Below are 23,987 nucleotides of genomic sequence, written 5' to 3' on the forward strand. Positions count from 1 at the left end.
GAATGTTGAAATTCCTGTGTTCTATTTTAAATACTGATCAGGGTTTATTTCCCCCTTCTCCCCCTCCTCCACCCACCCAAAAAAAATAACCAGGGAGAAGCAGAAAGCAGCCCTGCCAATGACCTGCTTCAGCCAGCCAACGGCATCCTCTGTGAGCGGGGTGACGTCCCTGCCCATCACAGCTTCCTCCTCCGGAGTGGGCAGCTTCGTTCTCAAGACAGCCCACAGCCTCACAGCAGCTCACATCATGGCAGAAGGGAAAAGTGACTTTTTAAGGCCAGTGGCAAATGGCAAAATGGTTAACAGCTGAGAGGTGTTACGTTTTCAAGCTCGTGATCATGCTAAGGCAGCATTTACACTATATTATATAATGTATATATTTTTTAAGAAAATACTATTGGGGTGATTTGTTTCCTGTGGACTCTTTGATACATCAGGCCCCTCTCAACTTTGCATTCTGGAAAAAAGAAAAGAGAAAACAAACCACTTTGCTAGGCTCAGGTGTTCACGTTCCACAAGTGGTTTGTAAAAAGCTTAAGAGCAGCTTTTTAATTTGTTTGTGGAAATTCCAGGGCGCCTTCTGAGCCGTTCTTGTTGAGAGACAGCCTCTCTAGATAAATTTGCAAGTTAGTTCATTGAAGCCAGCAGATCCTCGGGGTGAAGTGACTCATGGGAATAGAACTCACTTGTTTTGCTTTGTTTTGTTTCATGAGAGAGGAACTTGTACCTGGTTGCAGTTGCTTGTTTCTTCAGCTGTGGAACTTTGCATGAAATAAGCATGTGAGAAAGAGAGAGGTGGGCTGGGGATCCTCTTAACATAAGACTTAATTCAGGGTTGATACACTTTTTCTTTTTCCTTTTCCTTTTATCTTTGCACAACTGCATTATATGCAGTAGTGTAGCACTTTGCATATTCCTGCCTGGCCCTCCTCCTTCATTTCCTCTACCCCACCCCTCTTCTGATTTAGAGCTTGGTATTTCCACATAGTATCAAGCAACTTGCCTGTGTACAAATAATAGAGCGCAAAATCGAAGTGCCTGCATCCTAGCGCTTACATCTTCTGTCTCTTTACCTGCTCTTGAGTTGTAAGCAGAATTGTTACATCGACAACGGGCTTGTCCACACTGACCGTACTTTTCCGTCTATGAGAAGCCCCCTCGCCTAATACATGGAAAAGTACGGCACCTTCCTCTGCTCTTTGCAGGCACAATCTCTCCGGAGTTTTCTCTGCAAAACCCCTGCTTTTTAAAGATCAGCAGGCGCAAGGAGCAATCTGCAGAAAACCCAAATGGATGTTTGCTCCAATTCATATTTGAAGAGCAGGTTTTCACAGGGAAAGCTTAGGGCAGAACCCCCACAAAAAGCCGCTGCGACGCAGTTCGTTAAAGCGTAGACCTCTGCCTAGAAAGAGCAGGGTAAAGCCTAAGTGTGGATAAGGCCAAAAACCCACTGCACTTGTTCCCTGGGCTCCGAGTTGTGCAGCTCCTTCGGCCAGATCAGTCCCCAGAGCCTCAGCAATCAGTCGTTCCCTGCAAAAGAAACATTTTCTGTCACATTTGCACTGACTTGACAACAGAGTATTGCTATTGATGTACTTTTCAAATAAGAAGTGATTAGCAGTTCTTTTGACATTCATTGTGTTGTTTTGATTATAGCATTACTGAGAAGTTTAGAGTTTAGGTTATATTACTGACTATTGACAAGGCCTTGAACACTTAATGGTATAGCTTTAGTTCGGCTTGTACAGAACAATGAATAAATGTGTCTTTTAAAAAATGTGACTTTAAGGAAACATAAGTAGGGAGCCATCACCTGAAATAAGAACACACACCTCCTGGGCCCTGAGCCGTATTTTCTTTTACTTTCTTGCTTTAGAAACTCAGGGCACCCAGAAGGTGGTAGAGCAAAAGAACGCTTGCTGGCAAGATAACACCTTCCTCATTTGTCTTCTATGGCTTCCTAGTTCTGATTTTTGCATTACTCCTCTTCTTCTTTTTTTGCAGTGTTTGATAATTAACTTCTGTGAAGTTGTTTACTTGGAGAATTGTACTGGGATATTTTAGCCAAGTGACATTTTCACAGGTATACTGTACTCAAGGGCTCATCCCACTAGCAAACGGCTTGTAAAAGAGACGATCATGTTACTACTGGCAAAACAGAGCTGGTGACTGTTTGGGATGCCACCCCGTGTGCAGGATCAGGCCGCTTCTCTTCACTTCCTTTTTTAAGAAACTATATCGTGCACACTTCTGGATTAGGGGTGGGGCAAAAACAGGCATTTCTCTGAGGGTTACAATACTAACTTGCATCCTTTTTTATTTTATATCTGCTGACTTGAAAGTTCATGAAAAAAAATTATGTTGTAAATATTATTATCTGAAAAAAAAATCCAAGCATTAGTTTATATATATTTATATAATATATATAATTCCAGTGATGTTGTGAAAGACCCCGGCCACTTATTTAATACTAAGGCACAAAGAGCTATTTATAATATGTCAGCCAAATCCCTTCTCTTAATTTCATGGGACAGTTCCTCAGGCCCCTCCTCCTGTTGCCACCTCACTCCTGCAACAAGAGAAACAGGGCAGCTGGGGATTTGAGACTAAAGTACCCATTTTCTTTAAACTTGTGACTGTTAAGATTAACTGATTTTGGTGTGGAATGCCATTTGGGTTGTTATTGTGTTCTCTGATCCAGCTGGGAAATCTTGTATATATAAATATTACATTTGAAATGCTTCCAAAAGTTGTTGTTTTTTTGCGCTATATGTAACTTCAGATATATAGAGATATATGCAAAACAGCCTCTCTCTCTCTCTCTTTTACATGGATATTTAAACAATAAGATCTTCTGTGCTGCAGGTGAAGTGTTTTTTAAGGAGGAAGAAAATGAATTGCTGTTTTATTGCAAAAATAGACAAATATTAGAAGTCTGAGAGATCCTCATTTTTGCCCTCAGGGAAATAGCCCCTCTGTGAACCGGAGCTCCCCCAGGCGCCAATACAATCCAAGGGTGAATATATAGTAAGACCTTGGTTGTGCTGCTGGGGAAGGGGGCGTGGCATAAATTGTTTACAGTTCTTCGTTCACTTGTCCAGTGGCATCGCGTAATTTTAAAAGCCACCACATTTCTGCTGTCCTTTTACCACCTGGACTGAGAACGAGCTCCCTTTGTGCTTCCTTGGCAGAGGTAGTGAGAACTCCTGCACTACAGTAGTTTAGTAGAAAGAGCCACACACTTGACAGGAAGCCTCTGCTCCAAGGTTGCACTTTAAATCTTCAACGCAGCGAATTGCAGGCTCAAGGAAACAGCTGGGACTTTCTCGCCATGGAAATGGCATCGTTCTGGCTGGGCGTTGTCCATCTCAGAAGCAGTTTGTACAAACCAGCCTGTCTGGGTGTGGAGCAGTCAACTTATGGTACATCCTTTGGATGCCCTTGGGCTCCCAGCCACCATCAACCATCCCCGGGCAACATGGCCAAGAATAGTCATAGGTGATGGGAGTTGTGTTGCAGCAGCACCTGGTGGTGGTGGGGCCCAGAGAAGCTCTGCACCCCTTGTCTTTGGGACAGCCAGAGGGATGGGTGCTAAGATGAATCAGCACCATAGCCTACTTTGCAGCTGTGTCTTTAGAATATGAGGCCAACCAGAGGAGAGCCAGGCGGAGAGAGCAGAGGAGGGTGGTTCCTGCCCTCTGGCAGCAGGTGGCATTTTTGTAGGCAGGTGCAGGGGGGATTGGGGGCATGCATACTGGAGGGGGGGGGTAATTGTGGTAGCAAGAAAAACTTCAGCTGTGCTTCCTCATAATGTGCATTTCCTCTCTCCCTTCATTTTGACTCAGTGCTTTGGGTAGCCAAGCTTCAGATGTGAAACAAATGCTGATTGTGATAGTAGATGAGACTTTGAGCTGCATAGAGAAGCTGCTGGCCTGTGCTAAGGAAGAGTGGCAAGTCTGTGATAGGCCTGGTTTGACCACTGGTCCCTGACGGATGCACTGTTCGAAATTAATACCTGGTGACAGTTGGAGTGCTTGCCTAAAGTGCTTGTGGCACATGCCAGAACAGAAGTCCTGGTAGTATCCTTTCTTCCATTCTTTTTTGATAATTTGAAAGCCAGGTCTGTTGTGAAATAAACTTCATTTACAAACAAAAACTCCATGTGGCTTGGCTGTGGGTTTTCTTGTGGTGAGCAGTTTTCATGTCTAATTTTGTGAGCGGCTGGCATTTCTCAGTATTTGATTAAGTCTGGCCTGCTTTGCAAAGGGTTCAATCTAAGTGCTTGCACCTGCACCCCAATATTATTTGGGGAGGGGGCAATAGCCAGCCATTCACTACCTGTGGGAGACGTTTATTTTTAAGCCCTTTGTATTTAGGAGTTCTATATTTAGAGACTGAATTTGCAAATAACATGGCATGACACAGTGTTTTGCTGGGGCGTGTTCTTCCTCTGCCTGAGCTCTCAACCACTTCCTTGGCTCTGAGGAAGGGCAGCAGCACGGTGCTTTGCTGGCAAAGCGATATTACCAGGCTTGAGGGTGGAGTGGGGTGGCTGGAGTGGAGTGAGCCAAAACTGTGAGCATCCCACCAGCCCCAGAACTGAGGGAGCAAATACCCTGCCCACCACACACACAGGCTTTTGTGAAGCTTTTTAATGGACACTTTATATACTTGACAGAGTTTGAATTAAAAATAAAACCAATTCTGGCTGTGTTTCTGAGTGCCAGAAAACAGGGCGAAGTACACTTTTGCACAGATCCCACCTGCTTACCCAGAGAGAGTCCTCGGTTATTTAGTCCAAGGCATGGGGATGCATGCATTTTCCTTATCTGTGCAGACAAATAGATTATACTGTAGTTGTGATACAACATGCGTGGCTTTTCTTTGTACTGCACACACACCCTGTACAGCCACTCCAAAGTATTGTGGTTTAGCTTGCAGTATCTGCTGTCTGCATTTATACTATATACTACATATTCTTTTCCCTGGAAGTTAAAAGGAAAAGAAAAACACCACTTTTTCTTTTATTGTTGCGTTGATTAACATTTTATAAACCTGCTTGGCCCAGAAAGTTTGGGAAAAGAGGGCTGTTTGTCAATTCTACAACCGGTTGTGAAGCTGAAGTGTGAATATTTCTATGTCTGTATTAGACATTTTCTTTGCAAATCTATTGTTCGATTGAAATGTAAATGAAATAAAAGATGGTGTACACCCATCATGTATAATAAAGCAGACACCATCGCTACGGTGGATTTAATGCCTCATTTTTAATGATGCATACTCAGCTTCTATTTAAAAAATAATAATATTTAACTTAAAAAATCTGTAAAATAAAAAAAGGGATCTATTTGGGGCGGGGAATGAATTCTATTCCATTTAGTTCCGTTTTCAATTTCCAAATTCTGTTGTTTTTCCCTTTTGTGTTATAGGAATAGGATTTACATGGGAAAGCTTAGACCGTACGGTCTGTATTTTTGGGGAGGGAAGTTTGAGTGATGGGTGTGGGCTTTGTGATTTAGCCTGAATAGCAGAGTGAAGTCTGTGTGCGTGTCTTTTCTGTTGCACTGAAGTGAAAAGATAATTAGCTTTTGGGCTGGACACGGACTTTAGCGAATCGTGGTTTTTTTCAGTGTTTGAGAGAGAATTAATAGAAAAAAGTTTGCAGTACTTGACATGTATTTGCATGCCGTAAAATAAAACATTTTGTCCACCTTAACTTGTATTGTCTTCTTCTCTAAACACGGGGGTGGAGGGGGGGTTGTCTCAATTTTTGCACATTGAGGTTGGAGGTGGAAACTGTTAGCTAGGCATTCACAATGATAGTTTGCTCTTCTCAAAGGTGTTATAACTCATGGTTAGATCACATGCTTTGTTGTCTTTTGTTTTAAAAGTATTGGGCAACAGAGGATGGGAAAGTCCTTTCTGAAGCAGAGTGGACAGGTAATCTCTGCTGGAACATGATAGCTTTTCCTATGGATAAGTCACAATTGTGGGTTTGGGGGTGAGGTCAGTCTGGATGATCCCCTGAGGCCCTTCAAATTCTTGGGGTCAGCGACAGAATCTAATAAAGGAGTTTGCTGAACTGGCCTGAAATGTTTGTTTATAAACTTTGAATGAGCTTTGTTGCAAGTGCTACAGCTAAGAGATGGTGCCCTCCAGGCTAATGGATGGGCCTTTCACCCACCCCACTTTCTTAGGGTAGGAAAATAGCCAGAATTGTGTTTGAGCTGGAAACAGACTGGAGGCTGTAGACCCAGGGATACACTTGCTGGAAGCAGGCTGGAAGCTGCAGACCCAGAGACACACTTGCTCTGTGGTGGACTCAAAGCTGTGACTGATGGAGAAGCAAGACTCTTTGGGGTGTTGATGCTGTGAGCCCCTCCGTCTCATGCTCAGGTTGTATAGATGTGTAAATAAACCATGTAGCCTAAATACACCACAGTCCCTGATGACCTTCATTCCAAGGAAACCAAACCTGGGTAAGCTCCTGGAACCTCTGGGGTTTCTCAATACTTGGAGAACGGGTTGCATGTAAACAATATGAATGAAATCTCATCACAACAGTGAACTTCTGATCTGCCCCACAAAAGGAACGACATGAGAAATGCTGCTCTGGCTTATTCACACTGTATGTTTAAAGTACTACGAAGCCACGTTAAAACAGGCAAGGTTCCACCCCCCCCCCATAAAAAAAAGAATCCATTAAGGGTGCTGAGAGTTGTGAGGAGGAGTTGTGAGGAGACCCCTTCCCAATGCTGTGGTTGTTGTTTAGAACGGTAAGAGCATAGTAAGAGCCTGCTGGATCAGGCCAAAGGGGACCCATCCAGTCCAGCATCCTGCTCTCACAGTGGCAACCAGATGACCCAATGGAACACCCCGAAGCAAGACCCAAGCGTAAGAACAGTGCTCTCCCCTCCTGTGGTTTCCAGCAACTGGCTTTCAGAAGCACTGCTGCTTCCATCCGCACAGGCAAATAATAATAATAATAATAATAATAATAATAATAATAATAATAATAATAATAATAATAATTTATACCCTGCCCATCTGGCTGCATTTCCTCTGTCACTCTGGGCAGCTCCCAATCAAGTGTTAAAAACAATACACCATTAAATATTAAAAACTTCCCTAAGCAGGGCTGCTTTCAGATGTCTTTTAAAAATAAGATAGCTGCTTATTTCCTTCACATCTGAAGGGAGGGCATTACACAGGGCGGGTGCCAATACCGAGAAGGCCCTCTACCTGGTTAACTTGGCTTCTCGCAGCAAGGGAACTGCCAGAAGGCCCTCGGTGCTGGACCTCAGTGTTTGGGTAGAACGATGGGGGTGGAGACGCTCCTTCAGGTATACTGGACTGAGGGCTTTCAAAATGGGGGACTTAAAAGACAAAAGGAAGGATCAAAAGCCCCCTCCCCAAGTAAATCTCCTTGAGTTATCTTAGCACGTTAAGCATTTTACTTATTTTAATATTATTATCACATTTTCATATAATTACTGTTATTATCTGCTAAGTTTGTTTGCTTTCCTTCATTTAGGTTTTTTTTTCATATTAAGTAAAAAAAAAATTACTCCACATGTAGAGAAAGAGAACTATAAACAATACAAGAAAGGCATCAGATTCAGAAAAGAATTGTTATTAAATAATACAAAGATATTATCAAAACAACACAGATTACTACTGGACTAAAAAATGGGAAAACAATGGAAAAAGGCTTAAAATTCAGCATGTGCTATCTGATAAGTAGAACTTGATGAAAATGACTTTCAACATGTGATGGACATGTCCCCAAAGTCACACACACACAATGACCTATGAGGAACCAAAAAATAAATGCTAAGACACACAATTTTTAAAGAAACCTGAAGTAATCTGTTTTGGCATTCTAACAACCCAATGAAAAACTGATTAATAAATGAACAGATTATTTGTAACCTAAAAAGTGTCAAAGCCACCAAGAGATAGAGGGAAATAAACTAATATAGCAGGGATTCAGACTTGTTTTGCTGAACAGAAAGAAAGTGACTGTTTGGCTTTAAGGGAAGAAAGACGAAAAGAAATACAAATGCAATTATTTTTTATAGAGTATTTAAATCACTGTTTGCATCCCCTCCTTATCATTCGTGCTGTGGGAGAAAAGAAGGGACAAACACTTTGTTAATGGGGTTCACATATCCTGTTAAAAGGGAAAATTATTTCATGTGAGAAGTCAGTCAGGAAATGCTGTTCCTAAAATGCATAGGCATACACACACATACACACACAAAAAAACTGTTATAAAATTTAAACCCCATTGGGGTGGCAAACTACTCAAGAGAGGAACTCACAGTGGAAGTGTTTTGATATTTACCTGTGAAAAGAATTTGGCATGTTAGATTTGAAACTTAACAACCTCTTGATTAAGTAGCCCTTGGAGCAAAAGACACATTAAGGGTGATTTCCCTCAATGGTTCCAAGTTTTACATAAGGAAATTTGGATAGGTTTCTCCCTGCAAGCACACGCTCTGCAAAACTCCTCTCCCCCCTTCTTTCCCCCCTCCTTCCCCTCTCTCTCTCTCTCTCTTTTTTAACTGATATAGCCTCTGTGCATGTGCAGAGTTCATGTCTCAGCAAACCTTTTATACTATTGAAGTGTTGCATCTTTTGGCAAAATTAGAATTTGAATAAGGGAAGAGTAAGGAGTAGATTTTAAAAGAGGGTTAGATTTAAAACAAAAAGGAGAAACTCAGCAATTAAAGTATTCACCAACAAAAGCTAGCAATTTCAGCCCAAGCAAAGCGACTGCTTCCCTTATGTATAGGAAAGGGCTAATATCCCTCTGGCCATTCGCGGAACAATGCCGCGCCCTTATATATGGGGGAAAATGGCCAGAGAGTCAGAATTCATAGGATTTTTAATTTTTTTTTTTTAACATTCTAAGTTTTTCGGCCTTACCATTTGCAGGCAAAAATTTTCCTGCCCCTTTATTTACAGGATTGGTCAAGGCCCATATGTATTTGTCTGATTTTCAAATAGTAGACAAAATGATAAACAAAATGATAAACACTGTACTCACTCAAATGCATGATATTACCAGTTGTGCTTCAAAACATCACAGCTTCACCTCTCACCTTTCTAAAACCAAAGAGCAAAGCCAGGCCGAATTTCAACTCCATCACCACACCAGAACCCCAGAACTACCCTGCAATGCTTGCGGACACATGTCCCTCCACACAGCCACAAACTGGGAGAGTCGAAAGGGACCCCGGGGTCATCCAGTCCAACCCTCCAAAACAAAGGGTTCACAGCAAGATTTCACAGCAATATTTGTACTACACACACATACTTATGTACACAGGCACTACTGGGGAAGAGAGCACAATCAATGCTCCTATAAGATAGAAAGAGAATCTGGGAGAGAATATTTTATAAGCATAGGGTTATTTCAGTTGATATACCCACTCAAATAATAGAACCAGTCCTGGATTTGATTTAAAGGGAATACAAAAGTGACAATTTTTCCTGAATTTGCAGAGGAATAGTAAGCCTAATCTATGCCCCCCCCCTTTGCAGTTTCCTTTAAAGGAAGCTTACTCGGGAGTAAATCCTGAAAGAGACAGAATGAAACAAGGGGGGGCATTTTCTAAGAAAAGAGGCCTGATATCAGGAGCCTTACAACAACTCTTCTGTCCAACCAAATCAAAGTTAAAACTGGACTCAGATATTTTTCTGAGAAGGAAGACCATACTTTCATAGGCATGTGCTTCATGAAATAAATACACTGCATTTTAGCTTGAGAGAGCAGTTGTGCTCAACTACGCTTTTGCAGCAGAAACATCTAATTCACATTAGAAACATTCACATTCCAGAAACATTAGAAACATTCACATTCCAAAATAGACTGTAGACTCACAATCTGAAAAGTTGCGGCAAAGCACGAGGTGGGGTAAACATTTGCACCTTTCATTCTCATTTTGTCTTATTTAGGACTGATAAGGTCCAGCATGGCTTCCTTAAATTTAAAATTTTGAAGCAAGCTTGCAGTTTAAACTATGCGCGCTTAAGGGCAGTCTGTTAGAGACAGAAGGAACAGACAACACACATAACAGACAACACAACACACATAACAGACAACACGTAAACATATATACTCTCATCCTTTAGTTGGTTATTGCAAGGAGTTGGGCTGCTTCCTTTAGCTTCATTAAGTGAAATTAGTAGGAGGGTCCCACATGGTTTTAAGAGCCTCCTTGCCTCTTCAAACACCACCAGTTAACCAAACTGGCAGGGCTCACAATGCTTAGTTGACTGGGTACCCCTTTGTATAAGCATGCGTTGTTGTCGCTTTTGTTGTTGTTTTCTTTTGGGGGGGGATAGAGAAGGGAGAAGGAGAGGGGTTGATTAGGATTTGGGTAACTTGTACAGGGGGCTATAGTAAAGAGGGGTCTTTCGTCGCTTGGCGACTTCCTTAGTGGGTTTTTAAAGAGCTCTAGCTATCCGGTTCCTTATATTTCCTTCCTATTTCCTTAGTCAATAACCTGGGGTCCTTTTCCACTCTGCCGATCCTGCCCAATTCCTCATGGGCTATCCCTCCTGGCAACCTCCTACCTATCGCCACAATCTCAGGAAAAGGGGCCCTACTGAACGCCCGCGCTGTGCGGTGCCAGATCGGGTGATCCCTGGATAGAGTTTTGAACCGAAAATCCCCCTTGCTTTTGGAAGCGGGCTCACGCACGATACACGTGTTACGTGGCACCGACCAGTGCGGCTGGGATTGATACAGAAAGCCAGACCCCTTCCTGCCCCCTCCGTAAGGGCGCTCGGGAAGTTCGGAAGAAGAACTCCAGCCCCTTGCTTTCAACTGAGATGCCCGTTGCGGAGAGTCGGCTGTTTTTCAAGTCGGGTCTCTCCGTCTTACTTTCGGACTCTCAGTTGGTGCGGCTGACTGGAGGGTTTGAGAGGAGAAAGAGATAGAGCTCAGAACCCCCCTTTTGGGCCGAGCAGCAGTCCACGGTCTCTCTCACCAATTGGACCAAGAGATAGGCGAGAAGGAGCGATAGAGAGGAGGGCAGAGAATTCAGTTGCCAGGAGACTTCCACCCCTTTCCCACCAGTGCACTGGATTTTCCTTTTCCTCACTCATACTCACGCGTCTTCTATGATGATCCCAGGACGAATAAGCCGGCTGGATCCCTCTTTGCTCCCCGGCTGAACTCCTGGGGCTTTCGATTACCGCCCGGAAGATGGCCGGGGGTCCAAAGGATCTTCCCAGGCAAAATGGCCTGGTGCCGGCTGAAGATTTCGGGGCCCCCGGTCAGCAACGCGGGAGAACCGCATGCCCCTCGTTGGGCGCCAACTGTTACGGCAAAAATCTGGGTGCGAGGCTGCTCTGCCACCCAGCTCATCGGACTCAGTCCGTGGGTCCCTGCGGAGGAAAATGAGCTCAGCCGGAGACAGGAGCAAACTGCAGAAGATCCAAGTTTATTGGCCAACAGGTTCAAGACGGGATTGAACCCTGAGAAAGGGGTGACATGAGTTTTTGAAACTCCCTCCATGTCCCAGAATACAGTGCAAAACACGTCATGAATACATTAAAGAGAGGTTTGGTTACACAGATTACATCATGAATATATTAAAGGGAGGTTGGGTTACACAGATTAACATATGGAGGAGGGAGGGGGAATATGCAGAGCTACACCGGATTAACATAAGGAGGAGGGAGGGGGGAATATGCAGAGCTGGAGATATGCACAGATAAACACTTCCTGGGGATGAGAAAACAATAGTCCCAAATATGCATATTCTGTCACCTGACATTGTCTGGAGGAAAGGCTGATTAGAGCAATTTGAAAGGATTAAGGTCTTGACACCTTGCTTGAGGGATTATGCTGGACAGGGGAGGTGTGATGGAGTCCTAGTCCCTTTTGACATTGACAATTGGAAGTAAATTGATATATTGTAGCGAAGAAGAAGGTGAAGAAGACATGCCCCCCCCCCTTCCGTAACAAAGGTCAGCACCAACACTTTGAATTGTGCTTGGAAATGTACTGGGAGCCAATGCAGATCTCTCAGGGCCGGTGTTATGTTGTCCCAACGGCCACTCCCAGTCTAGCTGCCAAATTCTGGATTAACTGCAGTTTCCGGGTCACCTTCTAAGGTAGCCCCAGGTAGAGCTCACTGCAGTAGTCCAAGCGGGAGATAACCAGAGCATGCACCACTCTGGCGAGACAGTCTGCGGGCAGGTAGGGTCTCAGCCTGCATACCAGATGGAGCTGGTAGACAGCCGTCCTGGACACGTCATGGCCTAGTAGCCACTGACAGCCTTGTTATCCTCCACTGAATTTATCCTAGTCCCTCTTTTAAGCCTGTCCAGGTTTGGTGACCATTGTTACCTCCTGCAGGAGGAAGTAAGTACGTACTGCACAAAGAAGGGCTTTATTGTAAGAGATGTTTGGCTGCGGATAGATAGGGAAAGAGGAGGTGGCAGTGCAGAGCTTGGCTCTTTTCTGCAGTGGCTCCCCGCTTTCCCCAGGGAGGCTCTCCTAGCACCTTCATTGCATATCTTTAGGCAAAAACATCCCTCTTCTCCCAGGCCTTTTTTAAAAAAATTGGGAGGATAACTGTTTTTTGTTGCTATGTGTTTCCATACGGTAAACTGCCCTGTGATCCTCCTATGAAGGGTGCTATAAAATTTAGAAACAACAACAACAGGGAGCAGGACTGATCTCCCCCACCAATACTCCCTCCTCCATGGTGCGGTGCACGGGCGGCATCTGCCGAAAGGGATCCGGCAGCAAGTGCTGTTGCAGGCTGCTATTCCACCTTACCTCTTAGTGCCGGGGAAACTCGTCCCGGCAACCTTTGCGCCTCCCGCTCGCTCCCTCCCTCCCCCTCCCCTCGCCTCCTGTCACTAGGAGACCGAGAGAGACACTGAGGGAGAGCGAACAGATCCCGGTGAGGAGGGGGAAGGGGCCCCGATTTCGGGGTTGCGGGTACCGATCCCCAGTGAGGCGATCGAGGGGGGCCGTGGGGGAGGGAGGGAGGAGCCTCTGCCCCACAGAGGTCGCCGTTCGCGCGTGGGGGGAGGAAAGGGTTAAGCACCCCGTGTGTGACAGAGGGTGGGGCTGTTTTGTTATGGGGGGGCCCCCACAGCAAGGGGGTGGGGAGGGCGAGGGGGATGGAGTGTGTGGGGCTCGTATGTGGGAAGGCGGGCGGGGGGGCGAGGCGGTGTCTGGCTCGCAAGTGGGGATTTGGGGCGGGGTCTCCGTCGTGTGTGGGGCAGCGGTGGGTCTCCTGCGTCTCCTGTGGCGCGTGGGCAGCGGGATCGTGTCGGGGGCTGGCTGGCTTTGCAGAGGGGCGATGCCCCAGGGCATCTCTGCGCCTCAGCTTCCTCTGCATTTAGGGGTTGCACCTGCACCCCGATTTTCATCCCGGGGCGCTCAAGGGGGCGCGCATGGTCGCCCCCTTCCCCATCTAACCCCACCACCAGCCCTGCGAGGCAGGTGGAGGCTGAGCGCAGTGGCGTAGCGTGGCGTGGGGGGTGCAGGGGGGGCCGGCCGCACCGGGCGCAACATCTGGGGGTTAGGGTTAGGGGGCGCAAATCCACGGGTTAGGGGGCGCAAATTACTTGCCTTGCCCCGGGTGCTGACAACCCACGCTACGCCACTGGCTGAGCGCGCGTGGCCTCAGCCCAGGGAGCAGGGGGGGGGCTCGAACTCTGGTCTCCCCACACTCTGAACCCCTGCAGCACCTCTGGCTGGGGGGGGAGGCTGGGGGGCGGCAGCATCTGGCTGTGCTGCAGCGGAGATAGATGCCTGGAAGGGGGAAGGGCGGGGTGGGGTGTGAGAAGATTCCGCTCTTGCTCCATCTCAGCTTAATCCTTTCTCGTGCGGGGGGAGAGCGGCCAGGTCCCTGGAGGGCAGGGGGCTGGGCTGCTTGGTTGCAGGGGGAAAGTCGGCTGGGGCCTCCGGGAGTCGAGGAAGGCTAAACCCAGGCTTCCTTATTTAGGCTCAGCTGCTCGTTTTCTCTTGGGTGGATCCTGTTATTATTTGCATAGATCGCAGGGGAGGCATTAATTGGCTAGGTCAAGTTCAGAAACATAAAAAACATATTGATTGGCATGCTTTCGGTGGATCCTTGTGGCCTAACTTAACCCCCCCCCCCCCCGCAAACAAATCTCGCTGCTGCAAGCGGAAGAGAGCCAACCACGCCCTGGGCTCCCCGCCCCCCTCACTAGAAAGGAAATACATACAATAAGCGAATAGGAAGAGTGACTACCCAAGGGACGCTGACGCAAAATCGGACACACACTGTACACTAAATAAAATAAGTTTTAACAACCACCCCCTCTCCCCACCCCTCTTTCCTTCCCGGACCCTTTAACTATATACAACACTAATGGCTCACAACAAATGTAACTGATATGTAGAAAAGACAACCTGAAAAAAGAGACAATGCATGTGCTTTCGTAAACCAAGAAAACCTTTAATAAAATTATTTTTTTAAAAAAAGAAACATAAGAGGACCCTTGTTGGATCAGGCCATGGAGTCCAGCACCCTGTTCTCACAGTGACCACCCAGACCACAGTGACCACCCAGACCTGTTCTCACAGTGACCACCCAGACCACATTACCACCTTCCCCTCTTGCATTCAGAAGTGGGTTGCCAATAATGGGCTTTTTATTTGTCTTATTTTGCTTCTATGCCCTTCACAGCAGCTGACCACTCAGCTTTTGTAGGACAGCCAAAGTGTCACCCTGCCAACGATATTTCTGATAAAAGCATGGTATAGTAATGGTAATAGCTTTATTATTTATACCCCACCCATCTGGTAGGGTTTCCCCAGCCACTCTGGGCAGCCTCCAACAAAATATAAAAACATAACAAAACATCAAACATTAAAGCCTTCCAGATACAGAGCTGCCAGTGTGGTGGTGTGGTTAAGAGCGGTGGGCTCGTAATCTAGTGAACCGGATTCACATCTCCGCTCCTCCACATGCGGTTGCTGGGTGACCTTGGCCCAGCTTTGAAGTCTTTCAGCCCCACTCGCCTCACAGAGTGTTTGTTGTGGTGGAGGAAGGGAAAGGAGAATGTGAGCCGCTTTGAGACTCCTTCGGGTAGTGATAAAGCGGGATACCAAATCCATATTCCTCCTCCTCCTCCTCCTCTTCTTCTTCTTCTTCTTCTTCTTCTTCTTCTTCTTCTTCTTCTTCTGCCTTCCGATGCTGGTATAGCAAAATCAGTTGCTGTTTTTTAAGGTTAGCATCATGGAGAATGTGGGGTAGAGCTAGTGTGCCTATCTCCCCCCAAGTCCACACTGCAACCTTTATTTTGCAATACAGTACTGAATGGGTGTGTTGGCATTGTACTCTAGCTCCTTTCTCTTCATCCTTAAACCTAGATTATGTAGGACATGAAATGGGAGCACAGAGCCTGGCTCAGAGGTCGAAATCTCCCAAAGCAGCAGCAGCAGCAGCAGCAGCAGCAGCAGCTGTTCAGCTTAACAGGAAATGTACAGCATTTTAATAGTGTGCCTTTGATCTCATTCTTTTTTAAAAAAACAAAACAAAAAACCATAGCCTTGATCTCAGTAATTCACAGTAAAAGTTGTGCATCCCTCACAACAAAACTACAGGAACCCTACAGCCTACCGGAGTCTTTGCCGACCTGGTGTCCTCCAGATGTTCTTGCTGGTGCTGGCAGCAGCTGTTGTTGAAAACATCTGGGGGGACCAGGGTGGCAGAGACTGATCTACCTTGTCCCTCAGAAACTTTGGACCATGGCTGATCTAGTCTCGCACCTGCTCTCACAGTGTCTGACCAGTTGCTCATGGATTTGAAAAGCCAGAAGCATTTGAACACCAGACCCCTCTCCCCTCCTGTGTTTTCCAGCAATTGGTACTCGGGAGCACTGCTGCTTCTGACTGCAGAGGCAGAGCATAGCCATGGTGGCTAGAAGCCACCGACAGCCCTCTTTTCCTCCATGAATTTGTCTAGTCCTCTCTTAGATCCATCCAAGTTGGTTACCATTGCTGCCTCCTGGGAAAGGAGTTCCCTGATTTTTAACTCTGTGCTGCTTGAAGAAGTTATTTCTTTTATCTGTCCTGAATCTTCCAACATTCATCTATCCAAAAACAGCATCCATCAAGTTACATATTAAAGGAAACAAAGCCATGAAGCAAGGATGCTGAGGCCTTATTTGCAAACCTGCAAATGTCCACCCTGCCCTCTTGAAGAGTCCTGCAGAGTGACTTGCCCACCTCCCTCTTTCCAACAGCTGCTCCTCTGGGTTTTCAAGCAGAGTCAGCCCCTTTGGTTCTGATGTGTTTGCTAATCTGATTGGTTTGCTAATCTGCATAATCCTCAAGATGGGATGGGGACCCCTTTTTAGCCTGAGTTCTCATGTGGCTAACCTTCCATATAAACTCCCCCATCTCTTACATTAACAGGGAGGGGGTGGGTGGGTAGCTATCTGTTATGTATGAACTTGTTGGGATTCCTGCATTGCATGGGGTGTGCTGGATGACCCTCAAGATCCCTCCCAGCTCTGCAATTCTGTGGTTCTACCTGGGCTTTGTTATTTTTAAACCCAACTGTGCTCATTCTATGTGCTTATTTTATGTTATTTAGTTTGTCATCTTTCAGTTTTTGACTATTGTAATAGTTTCTCTGTTTTATATATATATTATAAAATGAAATTTTATTAAATGAATCGAAATGAACCCACTGAGTGTCATTTTACAGTCAATACGTATTTATTTATTCCATAAAATTTATATACTGCTTGACTGTAAAAAAAGAAAAGGACCCTCAAAATGGTTTTTAAAAAGGTAAAACAATAAAACTGGGTGGAAATCACAACCATTAAAAAACAACAACAGAGAGGGGGGCCTTGATGCAGACAGAGAAGTCCGCTTGGGCCACGTCTGACCCATAGGTTAGACACCCCATTCGAGGGAGGCATAAGTTCTCACACAACTAGTAGCCCTTTGGCTCGTGATTGGAGCTGGGCTCTTATTTGCCTGGTTTTTGCGGCAATTGTGAATTCACTACAGAGGGAACTGAGCAGCCAGCAGTCCCCGGCAGCTGGACCAGGCTGTTGTTTCCCCTTTGCTCACCACATCCTTCCTGGCCTGGAGGGAGGAGGCCAGTGCACTGTCACCCCGTGCTTGAGGCAAGAGAGTTCTCCCTGCAGTGACATGGGCATGGTTCTGTCCTGGGGCTCATTCTCACATCACTTGGTGCCTCATGGCAAATCCTCTCGTGCCAGATGTTGTTCATCCCCATTCTGAGGTAGGCTCCTTCTGCATCTGGAGGCTCACTCTGTCTCTCATGGCTAACAATCCTTAAGAAAGCCAATCTTTGTGGACCACCTGAGCTGCTTTTAAAGAACCCTGGGCCATCACTCCATCTTTGGGTAACCTATTCCCTGCACACCACATTTCCTAGACCAGAACTAGAGATGCTTCTCCCCCCCCCCCCACTATTATTCTACGTTTTGGGCTCCTGAGCTGCTGCTCGCATCTCTTGTTTCACCGGAGAATCTCGCTTTCTTGTTTTGTTTTTAATCACTGAGCAACTGCATCCCAGATGGCGAGCAGAGTGCTGTATGCAAATCCGAGGCGAGGGATCAGATCTGGCTCAGGATAAAGGGAAGGATTAAAAAGGGGTGGTGCTAAACCGGAATCCTCCGTGTCAGTGCACATAGGTATCAGTGTCTGTGCTATGCAGGTGGCTTGTTCATTTGCAGACTGAGCAAACGGTAGGCGTGGGCATTACGGTAAGTCCTTCTGGGGCCTGAAGAGGTGGGGAGAGAGGGGGAGTGTAAAGGCTGTATTTGGAGCAGAAGTGCAGTCACTGAGCAAGGTCACTGAGAGTTTAATGTATCCTTTCCCTTAAGACTGCCATGCACCCCGTCCACCTCTTCAAAGCCAGCGATGAAGAGGGGCAGGTCTCACACCCCTGAGTGAGATTTCATCCACACTCATCCCTGTAACCTTTATAGGAGCACAGCCTGCTCCTTCTCTCTGCTTCTAGAGGCTGAGGTTGAGCTTGCACCTCTCCTTTAAGCTCACTCTAACCCACCCAAGTTTTATCGAGGAAGAACTCGGACAACCCTCCAAAGGTCCATTTTCCAGTGGTCTTTCCACGCAAAGCCAGGGCTGCAGCTGAGCTTCCGTTAACCCTTTGTGCATTCTCTTGGCAGCTCCCCACAATGACTACCCTGGACGACAAGCTGCTGGGTGAAAAACTCCAGTACTATTACAGTAGCAGCGAGGAGGAGGACAGCGAGAAAGAAGAGGAGGGGGAGCAGCAGCAGCATGGCTCCCCCCAGGATGCCACGGAACCCAGGAACGTGGTGCTGAGCAGCGATGGCAGTGCGGTAAACACAGGTGTGCCTCCCTTTCCTCCAGGTCCCTGAATTCACCTACGACTTCCTTAGGGCTGAGCCGATCAGTTGCATTTAATACGCACAAATGATCCTTTAAGGCTAGTCTGCTGGGGAATGTTTGACTTAGTTTTATTTTATTTCGTAAAATTTATATACCAAAAAAACAACAACAATGACAACACCTGAAAATGTTTTACAAAAAAATAAAATCAGGAAGAAGGATTAGCAGCAATGTTTTAAGACTTTTAGAAAGCTAAAGTGACAGTAGACTAAAACAGATTAAAACTCACATCCGCTTTCTATTCGTGTTGACACATTAAATGATTTATAAAACCACAGGTGAGGATCTCAAACTATATCCTTGTTCTTCCTGTGTGTGACATTATTATTATAACTGGAATGTAATTGAAATCAACAAGATTTTGGAACGCAGAAATAAAGAAAATCATCAACTCTTCTAGCACGTGGGGGGCCACCTTATCTAAATTATATAATTTGGTATTTGAATGATTGATATTATTGATTGTATAATAAATTAGTATTGTTATGATGAGGCTATTATTGGATAACAATTGAAAATTAATAAAAATTATTATTAAAAAGCTCACATCAGCTTTCAAAACATCTGCGGAGACTTGTCCAAGCAAAAATGTTTTTCAGCATTTTTGTTGACAAATAGGCAGGGAGTTCTAAAGTGTAGGTGCTGCCACACCAGAATATTGAGTTATTACAATGCGGACCAAGTATTATGTGCCAGCTCTGCTGATTGAAGCAGTTGAATGGGCACTTGTGGGGCAAGGCGATCTCATTGGTAATGTTGGAGATGTTTCCTTCTTTGAAAATAGGGTAGGAATCCCCAAGTTAAATGCAGGAAGGTGTAACTCTTCCAGGTTTTTAGAAACAATTGTCCAGCTGTCAAAGCTGCGTAAGAGATCCACCTCTTGGCTCCTGCCTGGAAGAAGCTTCCCTGTGGGAGTTGTCCCATGCTGGGAGGTAAGAGCCTGCCTCACTCCAAATCCAGCCGTTGGTCCCTTCTGCCCAGGATTTTATATTCTGACTGGCAAAGGCTCACCAGGGACTTGTGCAGAGACATGTCTTTTTCCAGAACCTGCTCTCCAGCTGATTTCTGGTATTATCTTTTGTATATGGTTTTTATGTTGTATTTTGTATTGTATTATTTTATGAATAGCATTATATTCATATGCATATAAATTTACAAACATTTGTTTGTTATTTTTCTATAAACAAATAAAACACCCCATATGGGGTTTGTGCTTTAATAGGACATTTGGAGTTCTCTGCTAACTCTTGACTGGGACGTAAGCAGAGCCCTGCCTGCCCACCAAAGGGGGGGGGGGGCTTCTAGTCTAGCTTCCTGTTCCTACGGTGGCCATTCAGGTGTCCCAATGAGAAACTACCAAGGAAGCCCTGAGTGTGAGAGCGCTCATGCCTCCTGTGGCTTCTGCTAACTGGTGTTAACAGTTAATACATTCTTTTAGATGGGGAGGGGCGCTTTTGTGTCAGTGCCACTTGGCTTGGTTCTCTTTCTATTCATGCCAACCTTTTCAACGCCTGCTGACAGCTTTTCTGTTATCACCTGCCCTATGCAGGCAATGAAGAATACATCTTTCCACAATGGTTATAATTGAAGTCTGTTTTTAACCATTTTAATGGTTAATATCATACGTTTTTATTGCTATAAACCGCTGTAATATATGTTTGTTTACTGCCTCTGACAGTGGAGACAGAGCTTAGCACTTCTGGCTAGTAGCCTTGCTACCCAAGCTGTTGGCCATTGCTGCCTCCTGTGGGGGGGAGATCTGTAGTTTTAACCATTCAGCCATGCACTGCGTGAAGAAGTGGTTTCTTTTCTCTCTTCTGAATCTCTACAGAGTTCATCCACAACTGTGATGTTTGGAGGTTTGTCCGGAGTCCTCTGTCCTCAGGCAGCAGTGTGTGTGTGTGTGTGTGTGTGTGTGTGTGTGTGAGATCCATACAGGATTTTACTTGAGCCCAAGGGCAGCCTGCTCCTCATATCTGAGCTAATCCAGCCTCCCCCATTTGGCTCCCCAAGGGCAGCCCTCAAGCAGGGCCTGAGTCCAAGAGCGCTCTCATCCACCCTGCCCTGTGCCTTTCAGCAACTGCTGTTCAGAAGCACCACTGCCTCCCACTGTGGAGGCAGAGGCACAGGCACCGTCTGTTATTGATGTGGCAAGTTGCTGTCACTGTCACTGCCTGCTTCATCCCCTCCCTCTCTCCCTCCCTCCCCAGGCCCCAAAGGGGTGATCAACGACTGGAGGAGATTCAAGCAGCTGGAGACAGAGCAGCGGGAGGAACAGTGCCGGGAGATGGAGCGCCTCATCCAGAAGCTCTCAGTGACATGCAGGTCCCACCTGGATGACGAGGAGGACAAGCGGAAGCAGAAGGAGCTCCAGGAAAAGCTGAATGGCAAGGTAGCAGGCGCAGGAAGAGGGGCCTCTCTGGCAACCTTTTCTGTGTAGATTCCAACCCTCCCCGCAGGCATCCCTGGAGCAGGTGCTGTTTTGCAGCTGGCGGGGGACCACCTGCCCTGAGTGGCACTCAGCACCTGGTGGTGGAGCTGCCAAGTGTTCAGGACGCAGCTAGCATAGGGAAACCTGCAGCCCTCTGGGTATTTCTGGAATCTAGATCCCATCAACCAGCGCGGCCCACAACCCGGGGTGATGGGGAGTTGGAGTCCCCAACTGCACCGGGGGTCTTGTGCTTCTGCCGCCTCTGGAGTAAATCAGTTAAAAAACAGGCAGGCAGGGGGCAGGGGATTTCAGGCAGGGAGGAATGCAGGTGGGTTAACTTTCAGGGGAACTTAGTAGCAAGGGCTGGCCTATCCATTGGCCTTGGTGAGGCAGCTGCCTCAGGAGAGGGGCAGCAGATCCTGGGCCCCCAGAAGTGCACACCTCACCTCCTCCTGCTCTTGCTGCTTTTGGTGGATGCCTGGGAAGAGCAGGACTGCTGCCACCTGTGCCTCTCTGTCATCCTTCTTTTCTCCCCCATTTCCTCCGGCTATCTGGAACTGCCCTGAGTCGTCTCAGGCAAAGGCAGCTGTAGGAGAGCACCATTGACTGTTTTGCCTAAAGTGGCAAAATGTCTTGTGCTGGCCCTGCCTCGCTTGTTGGGAACTTCCCTTTCAGCTTCTGAGCTGTCCTCCAGCAAGTGCCAATTTAAGCAGCTTTTGTTTAGTGCTCCAGTTACTGTGTAATCAGCATCTTTTTCTTGATGTTATGCAGCTCAGCCCATGTGTGCCAGGAGGAGGGGGGGAAGGAGGGGGCAATGGGAGGGCAGGAGGGTGGAAATTTCTGTTTTGCGTTGAGTGGCACAGGGCCTTGAGCCACCCCTGACTGAGGAGGCAGCCTGTTTTCCCAGCTCACCCTGCAGGAGTACAGTGCACTGCGTGAGGGCCCAGATGACGAGGAGTTTCTGCAGCAGTACCGCAAGCAGCGCATGGAGGAGATGCGGCGGCAGCTGCGCAGCGGGCAGTACTTCAAGCAGGTCTTCGAGATCCACAGTGCGGAGGCCTTCCTGGACACCATTGACAAGGGGCCCAGAAATACCCTGGTGATGGTCCACATTTACGAGGATGATGTCCCAGGGGCCGACTCCCTCCATGGATGCATGGTCTGCCTGGCCACTGAGTACCCCGCAGTCAAGTTCTGCCGAGTGCGGAGCTCCCTGATCGGCGCCAGCTCCCGCTTCACCACCAGCGCCCTGCCGGCCCTCCTGGTCTACAAGGGTGGGGAACTGGTGGGCAACTTTGTCCGTATCACTGACCAACTGGGTGAGGACTTCTTCGCCGGGGACCTGGAGGGCTTCCTGCAGGAGTGCGGCCTGCTCCCTGAGAAGGACCTGGTGCTCCTCACCTCCGCCCTCAATGCCTCCTCATCCTGCCTCAGCGATGACAGTGACCTGGAGATTGACTGAGGGCAGGCTAGGGTGAGCAGAGAGGTACCTGTGAAGGGGCAAGTAGAAAAGCCCACCCTTTACTAGCCCCTCGAAGGCAGTCACCCAGTTGCCACACACACAAACACACATACCGTTCCCAAATGGAGGAGCCACCTCAAGCCTCCAGCTGAAACCTGTCCAGCAGCCTGTGGCCCCTCTGCCCTGCCCTGCCCACCACAGAGCCCTTGCCGCTGCCCTTGATGGGTCTCGAAGCCTCAGTTCCTAGTTGCTGCTTTGCTTTTATGGATCTTGCACCTGCATTTTGCACAAGCAGGCATTTTGGCCAGGAGCTGGATGCCAGCAACCCACCCTCCCAAAGGAGTAGGCCTGCATGGGGCTCACACGAACCCCGAGGTGTCAAATGGGGTGGGGGAGTTGTGCTGATGGGATTTGTAGTCCAAAGCACCTTGAGGGGACCCAGGCTGGCAAACACTGTTGCTGACCATAGCTCAGTCCCAGTAGTTGGCTTGGTAAGTCTGGCTATTCTCTCCGGGGTCCTGGGCATTCCTAGCATTCATTTAACAACCCTTGATGTGCTGTACAACATTGCCCTCAACAGCAGGTTGCCCTATGCTTGTTTGTGGATGTTCATCCCCTGTGTTAATCTACAAGACATGACCTTCCGCCTTGTTCCTCCAGCAGAAATGGACTCTATTTTGCTAAGCTCTCTTTTAAAATGTGTACCGTATTCCTAACTGTTTTTAAACTAATGCAATAAAGACATGGATATCATTAAGTTTCCTGTCCAGTTGCTTCTTTGAGCAGCTTTTGGTGCTATGCAGCCCTTGTTCCAGGGTTGTTGTTCATCGGGAGGAAGAAAAGCAGAGCCACAGGTACAGGTGCTCACCCACAGAGGCCGGTCTGTTAGGAGGGATGGGGCATTCCCCACCAACATCAATCAGCCCCAACATGCCTACCCCCTCTTGCAGCCAGTCCAGAGTGGTGGTGGCAGCAGCAGCAGCAGCAGCAATCATTTCCAGTGTCTTCCTCCTTAGCCTCAGTGTTGCCCATGTAGAACTTGCTGCCTTCTGCTTTGTCAAACAGATGGCTTGATCCACCTTCTGCTTTGTCAAACAGATGGTTTTCTCTCATTTTAATGACCCATAAATGTGACTACAGATGTGAAACCCTGCAGCTAAGGTAGCCAGCACAGTGCCCTCTGGACTCAAACGCAAGAAGAACCCTGCTGGCCCATCTGATCTAGCATCCTCTCCTCACAGTGGCCAACCCAACACCTGTTGTGGGAAACCTACAAGCAGGACACAAACACAAGACCCCTCTCCCCTTCTGTTTAACCATGTGCCATGTGAAGAAGGACTTTTTAAAATCTGTCTTGAATCCTTCAACATTCAGCTTCATTAGATGGCCACAAGTTCTGGTATTAGAGAGAGAGAGAGAGAGAGAGAAAGAGAGAGAGAGAGAAACTGTTCACCACTTCCTTTATGCCATGCATAATTTTATAAACTTCTATCATGTCACCTCTTACTCACATTTTCTCTAACCTAAAATGTTGTTGGATGGGTTTATGGGAGTTCTAAGTTCCACAATACCTAGAGAGCAGTGGTTTTCAACCAGTGTGTCATGGCACCCTGGGGTGCCTTGAAGGATGGTCAGGGGTGCAGTGGGCAACCAGATGCTCTTGTGTG

At 47.0% G+C, this 23,987-nt stretch overlaps 2 protein-coding genes across 7 annotated transcripts in view; both read left to right on the plus strand.

Moving 5' to 3' along the window:
- Window positions 1–5,716, plus strand: part of RC3H2 (ring finger and CCCH-type domains 2) — a 49,034-nt gene extending 43,318 nt beyond the window's left edge. For all 4 annotated transcript variants that reach the window (XM_083721646.1, XM_083721647.1, XM_083721649.1 and 1 more), the window contains one exon: window positions 94–5,716. In XM_083721646.1, coding sequence (XP_083577772.1) covers window positions 94–310 — 217 coding nt within the window. In that variant the 3' untranslated portion in view covers window positions 311–5,716. The remainder of the gene's footprint in view (window positions 1–93) is intronic.
- A 7,071-nt stretch (window positions 5,717–12,787) lies between these two features.
- Window positions 12,788–23,077, plus strand: PDCL (phosducin like). 3 transcript variants are annotated; one of them, XM_083721881.1, is made up of 5 exons: window positions 12,893–12,929; window positions 15,867–15,992; window positions 18,181–18,367; window positions 20,638–20,819; window positions 21,766–23,077. In XM_083721881.1, the coding sequence occupies exons 3-5, from the start codon at window positions 18,190–18,192 to the stop codon at window positions 22,318–22,320; spliced, it is 915 nt and encodes a 304-aa protein (XP_083578007.1). In that variant the 5' UTR covers window positions 12,893–12,929; window positions 15,867–15,992; window positions 18,181–18,189; the 3' UTR covers window positions 22,321–23,077. The 3 variants fall into 3 exon arrangements, with proteins under 3 accessions (XP_083578006.1, XP_083578007.1, XP_083578008.1); XM_083721880.1 differs by lacking the exon at window positions 15,867–15,992 and having other exon boundaries at window positions 12,788–12,929; XM_083721882.1 differs by lacking the exons at window positions 12,893–12,929; window positions 15,867–15,992 and adding an exon at window positions 17,805–18,099.
- Window positions 23,078–23,987: the final 910 nt, after the last annotated feature.

The sequence above is a fragment of the Podarcis gaigeae genome (genome assembly GCF_964106915.1).
Source record: "Podarcis gaigeae genome assembly, chromosome: Z".
NCBI lineage: Eukaryota > Metazoa > Chordata > Lepidosauria > Squamata > Lacertidae > Podarcis > Podarcis gaigeae.